The following is a 23,981-nucleotide window of genomic DNA, read 5'->3' as shown; positions in this document are numbered from 1 at the left end:
AGTGAGCACCTCGATATAGTCTTTATCACAAATTTTTATACAAATGTCAAAAATCCTTTCAACAAACCTAAGAGTGTCTTAATCACGTGCCACTTTTAAGCTTCAATTTAAGATAAACAAAAACTGAAAGTAATTTTATTTTCAAACTCTAGAAATTGAAAGGAGACAAAAATCAACAATGGTAACAGGGGTCCTTTTTACCACCTGATTCATATGGGGCAATTTTGAAGTACCTTTTCCAGATTAATTTGAATTTGAATCATGGATTAAACATGGCTGTCACACTGAAATAATTTGTTCACTAGATTGCTAAAAATAAACTTTGAGGGTTTCCTCATCAGCAGGCATAGATCAACATGCATAAAATTCATTTAGTATTCAAAGAAGCAAGCAAAAGCAAGAGGGAAAATTAAATCAGGATTCTGGGACAAGGTTTGCTAGCTAGGAATTTTGGAATTTAAAAAAAACTGTGAGTTTCTGACACAAGGCAATCTACACGTTACATTTTAGCAGAGTAAAGGGTAGAACTGACAAATACTACAAAGGAATTTTTTACTAAAATTTTTTTTGATCTTTAGACTTTTTTTTTGGTTTTTAAGTGCTTAAATATTGTTAAATTATAATTAGTCATACAAATCAACTGGGTTTTTTCCTCTGGCTCATTTCAAATCAGCCTGAAAAGATATATACCTTACATAGCCTATCCTGGTTCTCCATGCTCCCATCCCCAGAGTCGTCTACCTTAGTTTGCACTTGAAGGTAACTCTTGCAGCTACATGACAGAAACAGGCTGCAGAGGTGGACAAGGAGAAGCCTGTCCCTCTTGCCGTGATAAATCAGTGCCACACACAGAACCCACACTTTCGGAAGCGTTATCTTCGTTATAGAGCCGTTTGATCCCATCGTAGAAGTCATCCACTTCCATTTCTTCCACTTCGCGTTTGGCAGAGGCATACTTGCACCCATTGGCAGCTGGGAGATGGTGGCAGAAGGCTGCTGGACCTCTGACTGGCACTTCTGGTTTGCTGTTGTCCTTGGAGAAGTCTGGGCCTGGGACGGAGGAGGGGTGTAATCTGAACACTCCTCTGTCACAGGTCACCAGGGTGTGCTTGAGGGGACGGTAGACATAAACGGAATTTAGAGGCAGGGAAGACTGCAGAGTAGAAAGGTGATGTGCCACAAGCTCCCGACAGTGGATCAGCTGGGAGCTATCCATCTGTGCTTTCTGAAGCAGTTCAATTGTAAGAGGAAGCCAATCAGGAATGAGTTTCTCCATTTCCAGACTAACCATCGCCAGGGCAAGCATGGATCCTTTGAACTGCAGAAGTTGGCTGCAGGCCATACAGTGAAGTAATTGCTTGGTAAGGAATGCCAAATGTTGAGATGGGCTCAGACTGGGCAAACTAAAAAGTAACTGAGGTCTAGTTGACACTGCAATGGCATGGAAAATGTGAAGAAAATCCAATGGTGTGGCTGTGTGAAGATCCCAATTCAACTTATCCAGAATAATTCTCTCCATCCGCAGAATTTCAGGAGAAGAACAGCCACAGAAACTGTCTCTTGCCAACACCTTCAGTACTGGGATTCTCTCGTCTTCCTCAACAGTCTTGGCAGCCAGGAAAAAACAGCTGATTGCAATACAACTCAGGTATTTGGGGTGGGCCTTTACAGTAGCTAAGAACCTGTCCAAAAGACTGCTAGCCAGAGCAAATGTTTCTGGGTAAAGGTTGAATTGGTACTTGAGTTTGGCCAGCCACTCAATCACTTCATCTCTCTGCGATGGAGAAACATTCTGATTTGTAGGTATTTTCGGCACATTCACTTTCCACATCTGGGCTTCCCTAGAGATTGCCTTTTCCAATAGGAAAGACAATCTCTGGTTTTCCAAAGGCCCTGGAAAGTTCATGATATCCTATGGATCTGCCTGCCACCCAGCTTGATGTAGCTACCTTCTCCTCCTCTTCTTCCTCCTCCTCCTCCTCCCAGGCAGAACTGTAGACCTCAAAGTGGTGACGAGGGGTCATCCGGGGGCCCGTTACCACCTCATTTTCCTCTGCGCGCGGCGACGAGACGCGCGGGACCAGGACCGGGCCGACAGAGGAGGGAGAAGAGGGGGAAGCGGGCCGGAGGGCACGGGCGCTGGCGCTCGAGCGGGACGCACGGCTGCAGCCGGTGGGTTGGTCAGCGAATTAGTTCCATGACGCCCGCGGACCTGAGGCCGCCGCCGCCGGTCCCGCTCCTCCAACCGCCGCCGCTTGTGCCCGGATGGGGAGGGGGTTCCCTCTCGCCATAGGGCGGCGGGGGCCGGGGAGAGGCGGGGGGTGAGACCGGCTCTGCCCCTGCCCAGGGGAAGCGCCTCCAAGGGGAAATGGTGAAAGGGGGGGAAGGGGGAAAAATGAAAAAAAAAAAAGGAAGGGGAAAGGGGGGAGAAAAATAAGAAAAAAGCGAGACAGAGGCGATGCCGCGTCCGCTCGCGGGGAAGGCTGGGGAGGGAGGGCTGTTTTTGTTTTGAAAGAATAGTTCCAAGGCCCTGTAATATCTGCTTGTTACTCTGTATAATTTTAGCAGCCGTCGATCTTTCCCTAGGTCTAGAATTTTATTAGGGGTTTGTAAAATGGTGATACTCTGTCATTCTTCGTTTCTCAGCTAGAATACTTTATAAACAGAAACTTCCTCATTTTGATTATTGGACTGTTGAGTTACTCTTGTGTTCAGTTTATATAAAAAAGACAGTAAATATGCAGCTGTTCTCCTTTGTTAGTTTTTAGGATAATAAATTGATTCATAAGAATCTTTCAAAAGTGACTAATGAGATCTTTCTCCTTTCAAATATCATCATTCTCCTTTCAAGTATCATTATGAAGTCATGGATTTTTATCATATTTTATGGGTTTCAGTCCATTGCCGTTATTATTTTGTTGTGGCTCAGTCTGTTCTGCTTTTGGCAGTGAGCACCTCTTCAAGATAGCTCCTAAGTGTTTTTGATACTACCCTAGTGGTTTCTGATTGCTTCCTTGCTTTCTGGTATGATCCAACCTCATTTCATAAAATTCTGCCTCAGAACTTGAATTATCAGTTTCTTTTGTGAGCGCTGGTTCCTTTGAGTTGGAAGGAATTGTCACGGACGTTTACAGACTGCTCTCTGGGTGCTATGCTTATTGATCCTAGGTTAGGAATTTATAGGTCTCTTCAAAGATGGAGCTAGGAAATACTTTTTTAAAAAAAGAAAGTTCAGCATGAGTTTATACTGATAACTTGTAATGAAATATTATTGGAGAGTTTTTATTTAAAATTTTAGAATTTTTGTTTCTTCTCATACCGAAACCTTATGATATACAGACATGACATAATTTCAGCATAATATCAGTATCATTACTGAAAGCACTGTAAGGTTTCTTTGTATTTCTTATGTCCTTAGGATGCATTTCACCAAGGATGTGCAGTCAGATTGCTGTGTTTCAGAGTTAAGCACTCCTCTGTTTGGTTTAACTCAATATACAGTGTAGGTTTGTTTTTCATTTTGATTTTGAGGAACGACTTAAAAATTTTTTTTGTTTAAATTTATTTTATAATCATGTTTAAAAACTTGAGATCTATGACAAGGTACATTGAGAGGAGTCTAGTTTCTGGACTGTGTTTGTGCCTAGTCACTCATTTGTGTCTGACTCTTTGAGACCCACTGGACTGGAGCCTGTTAGGCTCCTGTGTCCGTGGGGATTCTGTAGGCAAGAATACTGGAGTGGGCAGTCATGCCCTCCTTCAGGGGATCTTCCCAACCCAGGGATTGAACTCAGGTCTCCCGAATTTCAGGCAAATTATTTACCATCTGAGCCACCAAGGAAGGCCATGAATACTGGAGTGGATAGCCTATCCTTGTTCCAAGGGATCTTCCCGACCCAGGAATTGAACCGGAGTCTGCAGCTGGATTCTTTACCAGCTGAATCCTAACCTTATTCTTTCCTTCCCTTGGGGGTAGTTGGTTTTTTTTAAAGCTTTTTGTTTATCCTTCCATTAAAAGTTATAGTAATTGTAGAAAATGTCTATATAATATCTGTGTATAGCTATATATTCTTCCACGCTCTTTTGGTATAGTGTCATACTGTTTGTTTTCTCTACCTTGTTTTTTTTTTACTTAACAATATATCCTGGCTGTTTCATAGTAGCACTTATAGATAATATTCCTCAGAATTTTTTTTTAATTGTGGCAAAATATACATGTTGCACTAGTGGTAAAGCAACTGCCTGCCAATGCAGGAGATGTGGGTTCGAGCCTAGGGTCGGGGAGATCCCCTCGAGGGAGGGCATGGCTTCCCAATCCAGTATTCTTGCCTGGAGAGTCCAATGGACAGTGGAGTGTGACAGGCTACAATCCATAGTGTTGCAAAGAGTTGGACATGACTGAAGTGACTTAGCATGCATGTACACAAAATATATATAACATAAAATTTACCATTTGAATCTTTTCTTGTTTGTTTTTTGGCATGCCATACAGTTTGTGGGATCTTAATTCCTCAGCCAGGGATTCAACCCAGTCCCCGGCAGTGAAAGTTCAGAGTCCTAACCGTGAAACCACCAAGGAATTCCCCCATTCCAGTCATTTTTAAGTGTGCAGTTCAGTGGCATTAAGTACAGTCACCTTGGTATGTCATTACCACTATCCTTTACTTTTTCAGCTTCTGAAACTGAAACACTGTACCTATTAAACACTAATTCCCTGTTCTCCCCTCCCCTCAACCTTTGGCAACCACCATTCTACTTTTTTTCTTTCTCTCTGAATTTGACTACTCCAGTACCTCATCTAAGTGAAATCATAAAATATTTGTCCTTTTGTGATTGGCTTATTTCACTTTGTCCAATGTCTTCAAGATTCATGCACGTCGTAACAAGTGTCAGGATTTCCTTCCTTTTTAAGACTGAATAATATTTCATTGCATATTTATGCCCAACGTTTAGTTTAATCATTCATGCATCAGACACTTGAGTTCCTTCCACTTTTTGGCTATTACGAATATAGCTGCTGTGAACACAGATGTATAAATATTTGTTCCAGACATTGCTTTAAATTTTTTTTGGTTATTCTCAGAAGTGAACTTTTAGGATAGCATGATAATTCTGTTTAATTTTGTGAGGACCCTCCGAACTGTTTTGTATAGCAGCTGCTCCATTCTACATTTTTGCTAGCGATGCACAAGGGTTCCAGTATCTCTGTATCCTCACCAACACTAGTTATTTTCTGGGTTTTTGTTTTGGAATAATAGCCATTGTATTGGGTACGAACTCGTCCTCATTTTTTAGTTCAGGTCCTACTGCAGGACATTTGCTTTTGAAAGCAGAACTTGCTATTGAGGTCCTTATTCATCTTTGTAGGGCCAGCAGGTAACATAGTACCTAACACATCAGATCAGATCAGATCAGATCAGTCGCTCAGTCGTGTGCGACTTTTTGCGACCCCATGAATCGCAGCACACCAGGCCTCCCTGTCCATCACCAACTCCCGGAGTTCACTCAGACTCATGTCCATCGAATCAGTGATGCCATCCAGCCATCTCATCCTCTGTCATCCCCTTCTCCTCCTGCCCCCAATCCCTCCCAGCATCCGAGTCTTTTCCAATGAGTCAGCTCTTCGCATGAGGTGGCCAAAGTACTGGAGTTTCAGCTTTAGCATCATTCCTTCCAAAGAAATCCCAGGGCTGATCTCTTTTAGGCAGGCAGGATAGGGAGCTCTGAACTATCATGGAAACAAGCCACAAATATGTTCCCTCAGATATCCACACATTCTTTCCTCTTAAATGGCAAAATGTGCATTGACTCCTATACTTGCAACAAAGTAAATGATTTTTGGAATTAAAAAAAAAAAAAAAACCTCTTTCTGTGGTAAAAAAAAAAAAAAAAATGAAATCCCAGGGCTGATCTCCTTTAGAATAGACTGGTTGGATCTCCTTGTAGTCCAAGGGACTCTGAAGAATCTTCTCCAACACCACAGTTCAAAAGCATCCATTCTTCAGGACTCAGCTTTCTTCACAGTCCAGCTCTCACATCCATACATGACCACAGGAAAAACCATAGCCTTGACTGGACGAACCTTTGTTGGTAAAGTAATGTCTCTGCTTTTGAATATGCTATCTAGGTTGGTCATAACTTTCTTTCTAAGGAGTAAGTGTCTTTTAATTTCATGGCTGCAGTCATCATCTGCAGTGATTTTGGAGCCCAGAAAAATAAAGTCTGACAATGTTTCCCCATCTATTTCCCATGAAGTGTTGGGACCGGATGCCATGATCTTCGTTTTCTGAATGTTGAGCTTTAAGCCAACTTTTTCACTCTCCTCTTTCAATTTCATCAAGAGGCTCTTTAGTTCCTCTTCACTTTCTGCCATAAGGGTGGTGTCATCTGCATATCTGAGGTTATTGATATTTCTCCCGGCAATCTTGATTCCAGCTTGTGTTTCCAGTCCAGCGTTTCTCATGATGTACTCTGCATATAAGTTAAATAAACGGGGTGACAATATACAGCCTTGACGTACTCCTTTTCGTATTTGGAACCAGTCATAGGTAACTGCTAAGTAAATGTTTGAGTGAGTTAATGAACTTCATAAACTGTGAATTCCAGAAGAGGTGGTGGTAGTCGTGTAGAGGTTTTACAGCTGTACCCAAGCACATGATCTCCTGGAATTTTAAGTAGCTGTGGGTTTGTTGGGGTTAGTAATGGTAGTCCTGAAAGGAGTACCAGAGATACCACTTTTCTGTGAACACCAGTGTTTTACTTGGCCCCCTTTTTTTTTTTTTTTTGGAGCGGGCAGAGGTCAAAGTGACTTGAAGCTTTCGACAGTATGTGTTTACACTTGTAAGTAGTATAGTAAAGTAAAGGACTAAAACATACCCGCTTTGTTATCTCTAGACCTCTCATTCTCTTTCTGCCTAAATAATCATCTTATCTCCATCTTTGCCTGTCAAATTCTAATGGTTATACTTGATGGATCCCTCCAGGCTTCTCTGTCAGTGGGATTTCCCAGGCAAGAACACGGGAGTGGCTTTGCCATTTCCTCCTCCAGGGACTCTCTGTGACCCAGGGATTGAACCAGAGTCTCCTGCTTGGCAGGTGAATTCTTTACTACTGAGCCACCAGGGAAGCCAAATCTGATACATTAATTAATAGGAAATAAATAGGAAGAGATCATAAAATACTATATATGGTATCATCCTGTTTTTGTTGAAGAAAAGAAGTGTATTCATGTTCATGTAGTGTAAGTGATCTGGAAAGATTTTTGTCAAGACCAACAGTGATTGTTCTTGAATTAGCACAGTTTATTGTGTTTTCTGTGGTTTTCATTTACTGTTTGTGTTTTCTGGTTTTTTTGTAAGAAACACATTGTATTTTTAAAATAGTAAAATTAGTACAGAAACTTTATTTTTAAAAATCCCAGCTGTCCTTTTTTGTCTAGCTCCCAGTTGCAGTGTCTAAGACTTAGTAACTTTTATTAAATATGTTTTTATCTGAATGACTGAAACTTAAGGAAGAACTTGGTAAATGCCATAAATAGGCATATAGTGCTTCGAGGATTCAAAGAGAAAAGGATCCTGTGTGGAAAGGATCAGTTGCAGATGATGTTTGACTTGACCTTGAAAGACAGAGTTTTCTGTTGTTTTGTTTTTAAGAGGATACTGTAATTTAATACCCCTTTGTACCCGTGATTAACATTTTGTGGATAGGCATTTGAGGAAATGAAATTTGTTTGATTGTATTTATTCTTTAAGCTCATGGCTTATATTTTTAGGATACGTGCATGACCCAGCAGACTGACTTATTATCTTCTATTTGGGTTAGTATTATTACGGTGGTTTTCCCTAAGCAAACAACAGCCTGGTGAAATGGATTGAAGAGCCTATTGTGTGATAGGGGAACCAGCCAGGAATTAGGAAACTTCTAAATCGAAAAGTGTGGAAAATACACAAGTAGTGGAGAATTAATTGCATTTAGTGATTTCTGACTTTAAGAAGAAATAAGCTTTTAAAATTTTAATTGATTATCTTGCATTTTAGATCACTTTAAAAGAATGCCTTAAAATGCTTATTTTAAAGTATTAATTGTGATGAATTTGGTTTGTAAAGTTTTATCTTTTGAGTCAGACTATAATTCACAACCATTCATGATACTTGAAATGTTAAAAGTACTTCCTGAAGCAAAGTCAGATTTTATGGGCTGCTGCAGGAGCTCCCCTTTGACTTAAGATAAATATACTCCTGTGATAAAGTCATGTTTCTGCAAACTAGCTCACTGAACTAATATTGGAAAGTATTTAATATGCTGTCATAAGACATTAACAAAATACATTTGTAAAAGAAAAGCAAATCTATGGGACTAGAGGTATTTTACAAACGTAGAATTTTTTATATAGTCTATATAAAGTAATTCTTAATGTTTTAGACCTTTTCTCTTTAGAATTTTTTTCTTACAAAAACGTTTTCAACGGTCTTATTTTACGTCACTTAAAATTATTCTAAAAAATTGTTTAAAATAATTTCTTACTCTAATTTGGATCTAAAATAGAATGAATACCATTTTTGAATTTTCAAGGCCATTCCACATTTGGTTTCGCATTTAGTAAATTTAGTCATAATATTCCCAAACCCAGTAGGATACAGTTTCTGTGGTTCTCAGACCCTTTGTAGAGTGACAGAGATTGGAATTCTGAATCTCACGAGTCAAATTTTGGCCTTTGACTCTGTTCCCCTTTCACACTCCTTGCTAAGCTTGGAATGGAAATTTCAAAGAAGAAAGAGAATAGGAGCACAAAGGCTTGTTGATTTGAACTTGAACAAAAAATAGAAGGTTCCCTGTCTTGCACCTTTGTTGAAGAAACCAGAAATTTAATATTAGAAAGTTATTTTTCAGTTTGTAAACTTCATATACCCTGGTCTCAATTTAGTGAAGAAAAGTGCTGCTGCTTAGGGGAGTACTCAGTAAGACTCTTCTAAAAACTTTATCAGCTGAAGATTCTTTTTTCCTCCTTTATAGAGCTTTGATAGTCTGTGTTCCTTATATATATTCTCAACTTGGCAGTATGCTGGCTAACATTTAATTTTTACTTTGATGAAGTTAAAATTTGTTAAGAGTTATAATCAGGGCAGTTTGCTTATTTGAAAAATATTAATGTTTTTTGTTTTGACATAATTCTGTTGAGGTATGATTTGTATACAGTTAACTGTACCCATTGAACAGCGTTCAGCTTGAGTTTTGACAGAAGTATGTATCTGTGAAACCATCATCACTATCAAGATATCATACATTTCCATCACCTCAAAAGCTTCCTAGGGATCTTCCCTGTGGCTCAGACACTAAAGAATCTGCCTGCAATGCAGGAGACCCAGGTTCGATTCCTGGATTGGGAAGATCCTCTGGAGAAGGGAATGGCAATCCACTCCAGTATTGTTGCGTGGAGAATCCCACGGACAGAGGAGCCTGGTGGGCCACAGTCTGTGGGGTCACACAGAGTCCAACACAGCTGAGCGACTAACACTGCTGCTGCTAGGTCGCTTCAGTCATGTCCGACTCTGCGACCCCATGGGCGGCAGCCCACCAGGCTTCCCCGTCCCTGGGATTCTCCAGGCAACTAACACTACTACGCTGCAAAAGCTTCCCTGTGCCCATTGTAGCCCACCCCTCTGAGTTGACTCCCCGCGGAAGCAACCGCTGATCTGCTTTCTGTCACTGTGGATGAGTGTGTTCATTTTCTAGAGTTTTATATGAATGTACATATAGCATCTACTTTTTTATGTCTGGTTTCTTTCACCCAGAATTGTGATTTAGATTTTAATGCATGTTTTATTTTGCTTTTTAAAAACACCATTCCAGTTGACAATTGACTTTTTCACTTGGTAGTTGAGCACAGGGAATTGAGCAGGGTTCCTGGTGCCCATCAAATAGGCCTTCTGCAGCTTTATTAATTTGTAACTCGTTCCTAATCTGTTTTTAAGCTGTCATTTACTAGGAGCTGTATCCTATTTTATATATTCTTCTTTGTATATGTTGTTGTTCGGTCGCTAAGTTGTGTCCGACTCTTTGCAACCCCATGGACTGCAGCATGCCAGGCTCCCCTGTCCTTCACCATCTCCCGGAATTTGCTCAAACTCATCTCCATTGAGTCTGTGATGCCATCCAGTCATCTCATCCTCTGTCATCTCCTTCTCCTCCTGCCCTCAGTCTTTCCCAGCATCAGGGTCTTTTCTAGTGAGTCGGCTCTTCACATCAGGTGGCCTAAGTATTGGAGCTTCAGCATCAGTCCTTGCAGTGAATATTCAGGGTTGATTCCCTTTAGGATTGACTGGACTGGTTTGATCTCCTTAATACTTCTATATATATTAACACCATTTTATAGAGGAAAAGCTGAAATTTAGAGAGGTTACAGAGAACAAACTGGTTAATAATAAGCTCAAGGGCTCTGGACAAGAATGCCAAGGTTTAACTCTTGGGACTGTCTTTGTAGCTATGTGATCTTCGGCGAGCTACTTAGCTTTCTGTGTCTTCTTTTCTTCACATTTATTTTCAAATGGTATGACTAATGATAGTACCTGCCTTATGGGATTGTTGAGAAGATTAAGTTAGGTGTGTGAAGCACTTACAGCGCTGCCCAGCCTGTAGTGAGTGTCCATCAATGCTAGCTGAGCCACAGCACAAGAGACTTACAGCTAGTGAGTGACAGAAGCGCACACTTAAAGCCTTATACTCAGTGCAAACAGCACAAAATGGTGATTCAAGTCAGTTTTATAATTCATGATGGGGCTCACAAATGCAGGTTTTACTAACATGGTAACATATCAATATCAGATTAGTTGGTATTGTGTAGTTGAGGACTAAGCAAGTTTGAGACTTACTTAGGGCATACATATGCTTGTATGTGTGATGTCTATACATACATCAGCATGTGAATATAATGCATTTTTAAGCTTTGATTTTTTTTTTTTTGGTGGCACTGGGTCTTTGTTGCTGTGCACAGTCTTTCTCTAGTTGTGGTTTAAGAGCTTCTCCGTTGCAGGGGCTGCTCTTGTTCCAGGGCACAGGCTCGAAAGTGCATAGGCTTCAGTAGTCATGGAACGTGGGCTTAATAGTTGCAACTTGCAGGCTCCAGAGCTCGGGCTCACTAGTTGTGGCCCACTGGCTCAGTTGCCCTGTGGCATGTGGGATCTTCCCAGACCAGGGATTGAACTGGTGTCCCTTGCATTACAAGGTGGATTCTTAACCACTGGACCACCAGGGACTCCCTAAACTTTAAAATAGTTATAGACTCACAGGGAGAAGGCAATGGCAACCCACTCCAGTACTCTTGCCTGGAAAATCCCATGGATGGAGGAGCCTGGTAGGCTGCAGGCCATGGGCTGGCTAAGAGTCAGACACGACTGAGCGACTTCACTTTCACTTTTCACTTTCATGCATTGGAGAAGGAAATGGCAACCCACTCCAGTGTTCTTGCCTGGAGAATCCCAGGGACAGGGGAGTCTGGTGAGCTGCCATCTATGGGGGTCGCACAGGGTCGGACACGACTGAAGCAACTTAGCAACAGCAGCAGCTCAGGAAATGAAAGGCGGGTAGAAATTCTATATACTGTAGCTAGTTTCACTGGGGGCGGGGGGCTGGGGAACTGTGTCTTGCTCTCTTATGTAGCCATTAGTATCAAAACTGGGACCTTGGACTTCCCTAGTGGTCAAGTGGTTAAGAATCCTCCTGCCAGTTTGATACTGGGGGCACCAGTTTGATCCCTGATCCAGGAAGATCCCACATGCTTCGGGACAGCTAAGCCCAGGTACCATAACTACTGAAGCCTCTATTCCCTAGAGTCTGTGTTCTGCCACAAGAGAAGCCGCTGCAATGAGAAGCCCGCACACCGCAACTAGAGAGTAGCCCCCACTCACTGCAGCTAGAGAAAGCCCTGCACTCAACAGTGAAGACCCAGCACAGCCAAATAAATAAATAAAAAGTTTTAAAGGCACAGGTGATCTTAAAAAAAAAAAAAAAAAAGGAAAGTTATCATAGGTATACGCTTTAGCCCTTTATCATATTTCACCCGTTTTTACATGTACTCATTTTTGTGTCTGTATATGCACATGTCCATGTATTTTTATTGTCTTTGCATTTGTATCACATGTATAAGTTCATGTAGCCATCACTTTGGTTAAGATACTGTGGAAGTTCCCTGGCAGTCCAGTGGTTAGGATTCTGTGCTTCCACTGCAGGGGGCACGAGTTCAGATCCCTGGTTGGGGAACTGAGATCCCACAAGACGCCCAGCGTGGCAAAAAGAAAACAAAACACCAAAACGATACAGAACTGTTTGTATCACCACATCTTTCTTGTGCTTCCTTTCTCCCTACCACTCTTTCCTGTTCCCAGGCAACCACTAATTTGTTCTCTGTCCCTCTGATTTTGTCAAGAATGTTGTATAAATAGATTCATACAGTGTATAATCTTTTGAGATTGACTTTTTTCGTTTAGCATAATACCTTGAGACCCATCCAAGTTGCTTCATGTACCAGTAGTGACTGTTTTTAATTGCTGAGTAGTATTCCGTTACAGAGATGTTTTGCAGTTTGTTTAATCATCCACTGAAGGATACTGAGTTGTTTCCAGCTTTTTGCTATTGCAAATAAAGCTGCTCTGAACATTCATGTACAGGTTTCTGTGCAGACATAAATTTTCCTTTCATGTAAATAAATGCCCAGGAGTGTGATTGCTGGGTTGCAGGATAAGCATGTATTTGAATTTTTAAGAAACTACTCAGCTATTTTCCATAGAAGTTCTACCATTTTACATTCTACCAGCAGTGTACGAGAGACGTATGTTCTCAGCATTCTTACCGCCGTTTGGTATTTTCACTATGTTTTATTCAGCTTTTCTCAGATGATGTGATTGATACCTTACATGATTTCAATTTGCATTTCCCTTACGACTAATAGTATTGAACATCTTCATGTGCCATTCATGTATCTTCTTTGATAAAATGTCTGTTCATGTCTATTGTTCACTTTCAGTTGAATTGCTTTTTACTTTTGAGCTTTGAGAGTTCTTTATAGATTCTAGATACAAATCCTTTGTTGGAAATACAGTTTATAAATAGTTTATTCTAGTCTATAGCTTGCTTTTTCAGCCTTTTAAGAAAGTCTAGGAGACTAGAAGTCTTAAATTTTAACACTGTCCAGTTTACCAAGTTTTTTTCCTTTTAGGGACTGCATTTTTGGTGTCGTTTCTAAGAATTCTTCAGTGGGTCTGCAAATTCTCTGAAGTTTTATAGCTTTATGTCTCACATTTAAATCTATGATCAATTTTGAGTTGATTTGTATCAAGTGAGTTTCGTTTTTTTGCCTGTGAATATCCACTAGCTTAAGCACCATTTTTGAACTGCTTTTGCTTCTTCCTCAGAAATCAGTTATCTGTCCTTGTATAGATTTATATTTGGGTTCTCTATTCTGTCTTGTTGATCTTTGTGCCTCTTTCACCACCAATACCACAGTGTCTTGATTTTTGGAGCGCCAAAGAATTGATGCTTTTGAACTGTGCTGTTGGAGAAGACTCTTGAGAGTCCCTTGGACTGCAAGGAGATGCAACCAGTCCATTCTAAAGGAGATCAGTCCTGGGTGTTCTTTGGAAGGAATGATGCTAAAGCTGTAACTCCAATACTTTGGCCACCTCATGCGAAGAGTTGACTCATTGGAAAAGACTCTGAGGCTGGGAGGGATTGGGGGGCAGGAGGAGATGGGGACCACAGAGGATGAGACGGTTGGATGGCATCAGCAACTCAATGGACATGAGTTTGAGTAAACTCTGGGAGTTGCTGATGGAAGGGATACCTGGCTTGCTGCAGTCCACGGGGCCTCAAAGAGTTGGACATGACTGAGCAGCTAAACTGAACTGAATATTAAGTAATCTGGACTTCATAGAATTTGTTCGGATTAGTTCTCTGCTGTTTTCTGGAAGAGATTGTATAGAATTGGTATTCCTTTAAAATTGTTAGATTTTACCAATGAAAGCATCGGGCCTGAACATCTTTGTTCAGGAGATTTTAAACTACAAATTCAATTTGTTGAATAGTTACAGGACTGTTCATATTATCAGTTTCATCTTGGGTGAGTTTGGGCAGTCTGACTTCTGAGGAATTGGTCTACTTCATCTAAATTGTCTGGTTTATATGCATAGAGTTGTTTGTAATATTACTTAGGTATTTTTAACATTTTTATTGGAAAGTGAAAGTTAGTTTTGGTTGTGCTGGGTTTCCATTGCTGCGTGCAGTCTTTCCCTAGTTGCAGAGTGTGGGGGCTACTCTTGGTTTTAGGCTTTTCATTGTGGTGGCTTCTCTTGTTGCAGAGCCTGGGCTGCAGAGTGTGTGGGCTTCAGTAGTTGTGGCACATGGGCATGTCACTCTGAAGCATGAGGGAATTTCCTGGACCAGGGATCGAACCCATGTCCCCTGCATTGGCAGGCAGATTCTTAACCACAGGGCCACTAGGGAAGTCCTTCCTTATTATATTTTTAATGTCGGTACAGTCTCTAGTGATACCCTCTTTTTCATTCTTGATATTGGTTAAGTTGTGTTTCTCTGTCGTTTTAAATGATTTGTACTAGAACCTTATCAATTGTACTAAAGTGCCGGGAGCCGGCATATTGCATATTGAGTGCATATTGCATATTGAGTGCAGCACTTTCCACAGCATCATCTTTCAGGATCTGGAATAGCTCAACTGGAATTCTATCACTGCCGGGAGCCAGCGTGAGGAATTCCGCCCATGACAAAGGTCATGAGGAAGGAGGCTCGGCATACGCAAAGGCGGGATCGAGCCTCAGGAGTCCCCCTGGAAATTCTCGAGCATCTACCCCCAAAACCAGAGTCTGCCTACTTTCTGCTTTGTGCTTTCACCCACACCTCTGACTTTATGGGGGGCTGTCCCCCACTACCTCTCTCTGGAAAAAGAGTTAGCTTACAGCTCCAGTTAATAATTCCTGGGTGTGACAGTGTTTAACCTACAAACTCCTTTGGAAATCCTCTAGCCTGCCTGAATGGGTTTTTCCGGCCACATGTGATTGTTCAGAGCCTCCCAACTGTGAGAGGCAGGAGATGTTCTAAACTGCCTAAACACAGATTCCTTTGAGTAGTTAAAAGATTGATTAGAAATTGTATTGGTGAAGGGTTTTTCACTTGTTGGGCCAATGTTTGCTGCTAAGTCTCCATACTCCTTACCTACTGTGTCCTTGGCAGTGTATTGATTGATATAATGGGTGTATAGAAATGTAAAATGCAGCTTTGTCCAATGCTTTTTGGAAGGCTGGTGCCTGACTTTGGAATAATCACCTTTAGAGAAAAATAAGTTTCTTAAAATGTTAACAGGCCTCCGGGCCAGAAGATGATGTCAATCACCTGAACTTTTGCATATGATAAGTTTGAAAGCCTGGCTTCGATTAGAACCAGGAACTGCTGTCCTTGCATGACTCCACCCCTTCCCCCATTATCCTCTATGCATAACTTAAGGTATAAAAACTACTTTGGAAAATAAAGTGCGGGCCTTGTTCACCAAAACTGGGTCTCCCCATGTCACTCTCTCTTTCAACTTCCGGCTGAGTCTCCATCTGGAGCGCGGAACCCGCCATGCTTGCTAATTATGCCTGGGCTTCTAAGATCCGACCGGGGAGGCCTCAGTGTCTCCTCTCCTTCGGGAGAACGGAAGGACGCCTGCGGCCTCCGTAAGTGGTGCAAACTTCTTGTCTTGAAGTTTTATTGGTCTCCCGCGTAAACCAAGCTACTCAGCCTCTTTTCTCCACTGAATTTTCCTACTGAGCTATCCTTATTTCAGCCGCTTTTCTCCACTGAATTTCCTCACTGAGCTATCCTTATTCTATTACCCTTTGTATCCTTAATTAAAGTGTAATTAAGCAGTTGTTTCCTGACCCTTGCCTACGCCGTCTCTCCTTCGAATACCCTGGATCAGCCGGGGCTGGTCCCCGGCACTAAAGTTTTTAAAGAACCAGCTCTTGGGTTGTGTGATTTTTTTAAAAAATTGATTCTCTGATTTCAGTGTCATTGAGTTCTCTTCTTTAGTATTTCCTTTCCTTTGCTTGCTTTTGCTTTATTTTGCTCTTTATGGTTATTATGAATAACACTGCTCTGTTATGAACAGTCATATGCACATTTTTGCTTCAGTTCAGGTCAGTCGCTCAGCCGTGTCCAACTCTCTGCGACCCCATGGACTGTAGCATGCCAGGCCTCCCTGTCCATCACCAACTGCCAGAGCTTGCTGAAACTTCTGTCCATTTAGTCGGTGATGCCATCCAACCATCTCATCCTCTGGCGTCCCCTTCTCCTCCCGTCTTCATTCTTTCCCAGCATCAAGGTCTTTCCCAGTGAGTCAGTTCTTCCCATCAGGTGGCCACAGTATTGGAGTTTCAGCTTCAGCATCAGTCCTTCCAATGAATATTCAGGACTGATTTCCTTTATGATAGAGTGGTTTGATCTCCTTGCTGTCCAAGGGACTCTCCAGAGTCTTCTTCAACACCACAGTTCAAAAGCCTCAATTCTTTGGCACTCAGCTTTCTTTATAGTTCAATTCTCACATCCATACATGACTACTGGAAAAACTACAGCTTTGATGAGACGGACCTTTGTTGGTAAGTAATGTCTCTGCTTTTTAATAAGCCGTCTAAGATGATCATAACTTTTCTTCCAAGGAGCAAGTGTCTTTTAATATCATGGTTGCAGTCAGCATCTGCAGTGATTTTGGAGGCCCCCAAAATAGTCTGTCACTGTTTCCATTGTTTTCCTGTCTATTTGCCATGAAGTGGTGGGACTGGATGCGGTGATCTTAGTTTTCTGAATGTTGAGTTGTAAGCCAACTTTTTCACTCTCCTCTTTCACTTTTCATCCAGAGGCTCTTCGGTCCTTCTTTGCTTTCTGCCATAAGGGTCGTGTCATCTGCACGTCTGAGGTTATTGATATTTCTCCCAGCAATCTTGATTCCGGCTTGTGTTTTGTCCAGTCTGGCATTTCACATGATGTACGCTGCATAGAAGTTAAATAAGCAGGATTATTTTTGCTTAGACATGATTTAAAATTATTTGGGGTATATTCCTAGGAGTGGAATTCTGGATCATGTGGCAGTTTTATGTTTAACTGCTTGAATAGTCACCATAGTGGTTGCCTCATTTTACATTCCTATCAGCAAATTTTTTTTTGTACCTAGTCCAGCAATCTTACTCTCTTATGTCGTCGATAGTTCATTTATATATAATGCGATTGGTGATGTACTTGGGTTAATATCTGCCATCTTATTCTTCGATTTCAGTTTTTCCAAACTGTTTTTCTTTTTTTCTCTCCTGTCTTGACTTCTTTTGTATTATTGTATTTCTCTCTCTGATTACCTAGTTAGTTGTGCATTCTTTTATTGCTTACCCCAGAAATTATGATATGTACTCTTGACTTACAGTATTCTAATACAAATAATAACTATGATCACTCCCCCATTAGTGTTCCTCTGACCCCTGTCTTTATCATTTTATTATTACACATAATTATTTTGTATTTTATATGTCTCTTAAGGCATTCTTTTTTGTTTTTACAGAGAATATTCATTTCTGTTTTCCCACATCTTCCTATTTATTTAGGGGCTTCTAAGAGGCTCAAAGCATTTTATGAAAGAGTTACACATTTCAAAGTTTGTTGATATATCTAGAAAGCCATTCACATGTAACATATTCATTAAAAACATGGGGTTTACAGTCCCATCTGTAACACTTTGAGTCTCAGTTTCCTCATGTAAATATAGGGAATAATATGTTAAATACAGTAATATCTACCTCATAGGTGGCTGTGAAGATTAAATGAGAAAATCAAGTTAAGCCTCTTACTTGAATGCCATACACAAAGAAACATTTCATTATTCTGTTGTGGCAAGTACATAATTCCTGAGGTTTAAAAAAGAATTGTTCTTATATTCTGTATTAGAATCATCATTTTGTCTTTTAAACATTGATTTTCAAAAGAACATGTTTCCTTTCCTAAAGTTTCCCCCTTCATTTTTTTCTCTTTCATCCATCTAATCCAGTTATCTATGTCCCAAGGAATTTTGATACTAGAACCTGTGTTTCAATAATAGAAATGTGTTACCGTAATAGAAGCAGCTTAGCCAAGACTGTCAGTTCACCTTAGAGCCATTTGTAGAATTAAAAAAAAAATTATTTGTGTAGAAAACAGCCAACCCATTATTTCTATTTTCAGCCACAGAAGGCAGCCCATCTGTTGTTTATCTAATCTTGATTCAGAAACATACAAAAATAGAACAATAACATCATATCTAACTCATAATTTTAGTTTCATTTTCTGATAACAGTGTTTCCCCTTCACCAGACAATAACAGAAGGACCTGACAGAGGAGCACAGAACTAGAGAAACACTGTTTATGTGTTTAAAAGACAAACTAGAGAAGCATTGTTTATGAAAGGACCATAAGGAAATGGGTATGTTTTGCTCTTGCAACATTAATGACAGCAAGTAATTCTCTATAAATAGATAGTATATACTACTAATCTTTTTTTTTCCTGCTACTAATCTTTAAAGTTGGGAAGTACCCTGCCTGTGACTTCCTAGCACCAAACTGATTTTTCCTCAAAATTGTTCAGTGCCTGTAATAGAGGGAAAGAGGGAGAGTTACTGAAAAAATATTCAAAGTCTCTTATAGGAAAATATTTTGAAATATTATATTTTAGAAGTATAGACTATTAAATGTATTTTAAAAGTATTCATCCTCTTACGTACAGGCTGTAAAATGCTATCAAGGGGCACTTTTGGATAAATACTTTAAAATATACGAGTCATTTTGGCCTGTGTGAAACAGACTAAATAGCCTAAGCCATGAGTTCTGTTTTAGTCTTAATTCAGATCAACCGGTGGTGGTGGTGGTGGTGGTGGTGGTCATTCGTTAAGTCGTGTCCAACTCTTTGTGACCCATGAACTGCAGCACGCCAGGCTTCCCTGTCCTTCACCATCAAAGAGCCCTGTCTTCGTCTTTTTGGGCTACTGTTGTAAATCCCGTAGACTAGCTGATAAACAACAGAAAGTTGTTTCTTGTAGTCCTGGAGGCTGGGGAGTCCCAAGATCACCAGCAGGTGCCACGTCTGGTGAGTCATGTTTCCTGGTTCCTAGATGCCTGCTGCTTCTCCCTGTCCTCGCAGCACGGGAGCCCATTCCTTCCTGGCCTGACCCCTCCCCGAGTGCCTGCCTCCTAGGATCATCACCACGTGCGGGGTGAAGTTTGAGGGCCCATAAACTGTCAGCCCATTGCAGTCCCTAAGTATACTCTGCATTACTTCCGTCTTTTGAAATAATTCGAGCTTTCCTAATAGCCCAATACATGTTCTTTTTGTTTTATGTTCGTTGGGCTCTTGAAAATAATATGTATCAGTGGGAATGCAGTGTTCTGTGTGTATCAGTTACATCAGGTTTGTCACTCATGTAATTCAGATTCCAGTAGCCACCTTGAATAAAAGCAGAAGTAGGTGAAATTACCTGTAATATATTTTATTTTAACACACCCCAAATATTATCATTTCAGTGTGTAATCAACATGATAAAACCTAATGAAATATTTCACATCCTTTTTTTCATGCTAAGTCTTTAAAATCCAGTGTGTGTTTCAGGCTTGCAGCGCATCTCACTGTAGAGCAGCCACATTTCAGGTACTTCATGGCTGCAGGTGACTACGTACCAGGGAGCCCAGTTCCACGAGAGATGTGTCTTTAACATCTCCCACTGGGATTATGAACTCGACTGTTACTCCTTTTCTATTTCTGTCAGTTTTTATGTATTGATATTTTGAGGTTATGTTATTAGGTACATTCAAGTTTAGAATCCTCATCTTCTTGCTAGACTGAACTTGTATCAGTATGAGATGTTCTTTTTTATCGCTAGTAATGCTTCTTTCTTTAGACACTATTTGACAGTGATATTGCCACGTCAGTTTTCTATCCGTGTTAGCCTGGGTATCTTTTACTTTCACCTGTCTAAAAGACCCTCCATCTTAACATGTACCTCTGAATAGTGTATAGTTTTCACTGGAATCAGTTTGAGTATTGGCTCTGTTTATAATGTTGATATTCAGTGTGTAAACACCATGTTGCTGTGTGTTTTCTGTTTGTCCCACCTAGTCTGTGTTCTTTGCTCTTGCCTTCTTTTAGAAGTATGAAGTGTTTTCTGTAGTTCTGTGCTCCTCTGTCAGGTTGTTGGGTGTACATTCGCAGACACAGCGTGTGTTTTACATTCAAGTCTAACTTAGTACTCTTACTGCCTCCCTGACACGACTGTTTCCTCCTTGTCACTGTCACACTTTAAACTGTTAGATATATTTTTGGCGTTAACATCATTGTTTTGTAGAGTTAGTATTTACCCTCACAGTTACCTCATTGTTGGTCTTTACTTGTTTTTTATATTTCCGTCAGAGACTACTTTTCTTTTTCCCAAAGCACTGCCTGAATATTTTTTTTTAGTTCCTGTGTGTGGGTGATGAGTTGTCTCATTTCCATTTGCCCTAAAAGTCTCTATTTTGCTTTCACTTTCGAAGAGAGTTTTTGTTGGATATAGAATTCCAGGTTGGTGGTTATTTGTTTTTCAGCATTTTACAGATGCCAGTCCATTATCTTCTGACTCCCTTGCTCTTGGAAAGTCAGCTCTCAGTGTTGTTGTGCCGTTAAAAGCCACACCCTTTTTCCTCTGAGCGCTTGAACATTTTCTTCTTGCCTTAGGCACCTGCAGAGCTGCTGAAACCAATGTGTGGTTTTCATTTTTGACTCAATGGTCTGATTCTTGAACCAACTCTTGCCACTGTCCCTGTCAGTCAGTTCAGTCGCTCCGTGTCTGACCCGTTGCAACCCCACGGACTGCAGCACGCCAGGCTTCCCTGTCCATCACCAACTCCTGGAGCTTGCTCAAGCTCATGTCCATCGAGTCGGTGATGCCATCCAACCAGCTCACCCTCTGTCGTCCCCTTCTCCTCCTGCCTTCAGTCTTCCCCATCATCAGGTTCTTTTCCAATGAGTCAGTTCTTTGCATCAGGTGGCCAAAGTATTGGAGCTTCAGCATCAGTCTTTCCAATGAATATTCAGGATTGATTTGCATTAGGATTGACTGACTGATTGGATCTCCTAGTAGCCCATGGGGCTCTCAAGAGTCTTCTCCAACTCCCCAGTTCAGAAGCATCGATTCTTTGGCGTTCAGCCTTCTTCATGGGCCAACTCTCACATCCATACATGACTACTGGAAAAACCATAGCTTTGACTAAATGAACCTTTGTTGGCAGAGTAATGTCTCTGCTTTTTAATATGCTGTCTAGGTTTGCCATAGGTTTCCTTCCGAGGAGCAAGCATCTTTTAATTTCACCATCTGCAGTAATTTCGGAGCCCAAGAAGATAAAGTGTGTGCCACTGTTTGCACTGTTTCCCCATTTATTTGCCATGAAGTGATGGGGCCGGATGCTATGATCTTCATTTTTTGAATGTTGAGTTTTATGCCAGCTTTTTCACTCTCCCCTTTCACTTTCATTAAGAGGCTCTTTAGTTTCAACCCCTGGAGGCATGTCTTATTCCCCTTTCTGTCTTTTCTCCACCATGAGGGTCCCCATTTATAGTTTTTAACAACATAGTTTAACAGCAGACTCCTTCAATACATTCTATCCTTTTTCCCTCTTATATATATATATTGTAACCGATCCGTCCTTCAGTTCACTGATCCTCTCTTCAGCTACGTCCAATCTGATGTTAAGCCCAGAGACTGAGTTCTTAAATTCAGTCACTGTTATTGTAAAGTTCTAGATTGGTTTTGATTCTCAGAAATTTCCCCTTTTGTCAAGTATATTTTTGAACAGGTGACATTTGCATCTGATACCTCTAGCATACCTCTGATATGCTGATACATATCTCATACCTCTGGATCTGGTTCAGTTCTTTTCCTCTTGGTCCTGTTTGTTGTTACACCCTCTTTTGCTTTTTTGGTTGCATGTTGGACATTATGTTTGGAAAACCCTAGAGGTTCTGAGTGATGCCGCCTTCTCCAGAGTTTCCTCTGACGCAGACCTCCAGTGGGGACAGAGCTGTCTGTTCACTCAGGGCCTGAGGGACTTGAGGCTTGGGGGTCCTTGTAAGCTCAGTCTCAGCAGCCTTCACCCACCTCCCCCCCCCCGACCCCAGGGAGGAGCTTTCCAGCGTCTCCAGTGTCTGGAAGCCTGGGGTGGCTCCCAGGGCCCCCCCTTCTTGGCAGGTCCTGAAGCCCACCGTCTCTCCTGAGCACCACGAGGTGACTGATAGTCAGCCCTCAGCCGGTTTGGGCAGAGTGTTGGGTACGTTTTCTGACATCCGGACTGACTGGTCAGGCCTGCGCTCGACTTTTTGTCTCCACAGCCCAAGGAACCCTCCAGAGCTGTGTTAGCCAGCCCCCTCTGCTTGACTTTTTCCCTTCCTTTTCTTCACAGAGTCGGCTTTGCTCAGATGCCCCAAGGGAAGGAGCGGCCCTCTCACTCTCCAGCTCCCTCACTGGGCTTCGCTTTTGTTTGAAATCTTGGATTGTGGCTGCCTAAGGACCTCTTTTAAACCTTATTTAGCTTTTCTAGCTCTTGGTAGGCTGACCTACAAGATGCTTGCGTCTGTCACTGGAAGTGGAGACACCCTGGGGGGTCTTCTGTCATCTGAAGCCACATGTAACAGTCACAGTAATTGTCTTGATCAAGTTTATTTGATACCAGGGAAAACAAGAACCAGGGGTCCTTGCTTGGTACCCACGGTTGTGTTTCTGGTCAGAATCCCCAGCTTGCCCGGGCTGTTTCAGTGCCATGTGAACTTGGGAAGGAGGTGGAGCAGGCGGCCCACGCGGCCTGGAGACAGAGGAGCCGGTCTCCCCTCTGCCCTTGCCCCTGGCAGCCCAGGGCAGGCCTTGCGATGACGGGCTGCTGGTGGTGGAGGCCAAGGCTGAGGAGGGAGGGATTACGTGACCTGTATTCTGTGACATGGTCACATGTGGGTTTTCTTTTTCAGTTTGAAAAAATGACTGCTTTTAGTCTTCCCTCCAGTTTCACTTTAAGGTGGAAAATGAAGACTTTATTCATAAAGTTGAGCACAGTGACCTTACAGTCTTTTTGAAAGCAACAGTTGATGCTTTAAGAACACATCTCAGAGAACTCCAGTAGATAAAGCTAAAAAAGAGAGAACGTGTTCAGGGTGAACTGCGGGCGGGACCCCAAACTGTACTCTGTCTCTCCCAGAGTGTGTAATTGCTGAGATGGGTGGATGTAGGACCCCAAGCACCCTGGGGACCGAGGTCCTCAAATGACAGCAGAGGTCCAGGCTGAGCCAGGAGCAAGTGGCCTGTGCCCTGGTGAGTGGAGAGCCGCGAGGGTGGGAGTGGAGCCAGGAGAGGGGTGGGAGACTCAGGCGGGGTCTGGGAGGCGCTGGCTGTCGCCGCTCAAGGCAGGGACACCCCTGAACCTCCACTATGCAGCCCCCACAGGGCAGAGTCGTCTGGCAGCCAAGGGTCGAAGTTAAGAGGGCAAGTTCGCAGCAGGTTGAATGAACCCCTGTACCCACTGTGGGTTCATTTTAAGTGCCTGGAGCGAGGTGGGTCAAGCCCTTGCTGAGCTCGAGTGAGGGACTCAGTCAGGGAGGACCGAGCTCAGGGTGGGAGTGAGGGGCAGCTAGCATGGTGAGTCCTCCTCAGCCGGGTGGGTTCTGGGGACACCCTTGAGTTCAGGGCTGCCCTTTCAGTAGCCCCACTGGAGGCTTGTTTGGGGCTTAAAGGGGGGCAGAAGCCCACTTAGAAGACATGCTCATTCCCAGGGGTGGTGGTTTCTGAAGGAGTTTATACTGGTCGGTTCGACTGTGACCCAGTACCTTGCAGGGTCATGTTTGACAGGGGGCCTGAGCCGTGGGCACAGCCTGCCTTCTCCTGCACTCCACGCTCAAGTGTTGTCTTTT

The 23,981-nt window shown here is 42.1% G+C and overlaps 2 protein-coding genes across 3 annotated transcripts in view; one reads left to right on the top strand and one right to left on the bottom strand.

Annotated features, from left to right (window-relative positions):
- Positions 1 to 93: 93 nt before the first annotated feature.
- Positions 94 to 2,220, bottom strand: LOC129640718 (cyclin-I-like). 2 transcript variants are annotated; one of them, XM_055565809.1, is made up of 2 exons: positions 1,950 to 2,209; positions 94 to 1,792 (listed from the first exon to the last, which is right to left on the bottom strand). In XM_055565809.1, exons 1-2 carry the CDS (start codon positions 2,022 to 2,024, stop codon positions 773 to 775), a joined length of 1,095 nt encoding a protein of 364 aa, XP_055421784.1. In that variant the 5' UTR covers positions 2,025 to 2,209; the 3' UTR covers positions 94 to 772. The 2 variants fall into 2 exon arrangements, with proteins under 2 accessions (XP_055421784.1, XP_055421785.1); XM_055565810.1 differs by having other exon boundaries at positions 1,198 to 1,369; positions 1,449 to 2,220.
- Positions 2,198 to 23,981, top strand: part of LOC129640715 (liprin-alpha-1-like) — a gene marked incomplete at its 3' end in the record, with an annotated part of 47,550 nt that continues 25,766 nt past the window's right edge. The window contains 1 exon segment of the mRNA XM_055565808.1: positions 2,198 to 2,257. Within this exon segment, the coding sequence (XP_055421783.1) occupies positions 2,198 to 2,257 (60 nt within the window).

The sequence above is a fragment of the Bubalus kerabau genome, unplaced genomic scaffold, assembly GCF_029407905.1.
Source record: "Bubalus kerabau isolate K-KA32 ecotype Philippines breed swamp buffalo unplaced genomic scaffold, PCC_UOA_SB_1v2 scaffold_38, whole genome shotgun sequence".
Taxonomy (NCBI): Eukaryota; Metazoa; Chordata; class Mammalia; order Artiodactyla; family Bovidae; genus Bubalus; species Bubalus kerabau.
Note: the sequence above shows the minus strand (reverse complement) of the source record. Positions and strands in the feature narration are given on the sequence as shown.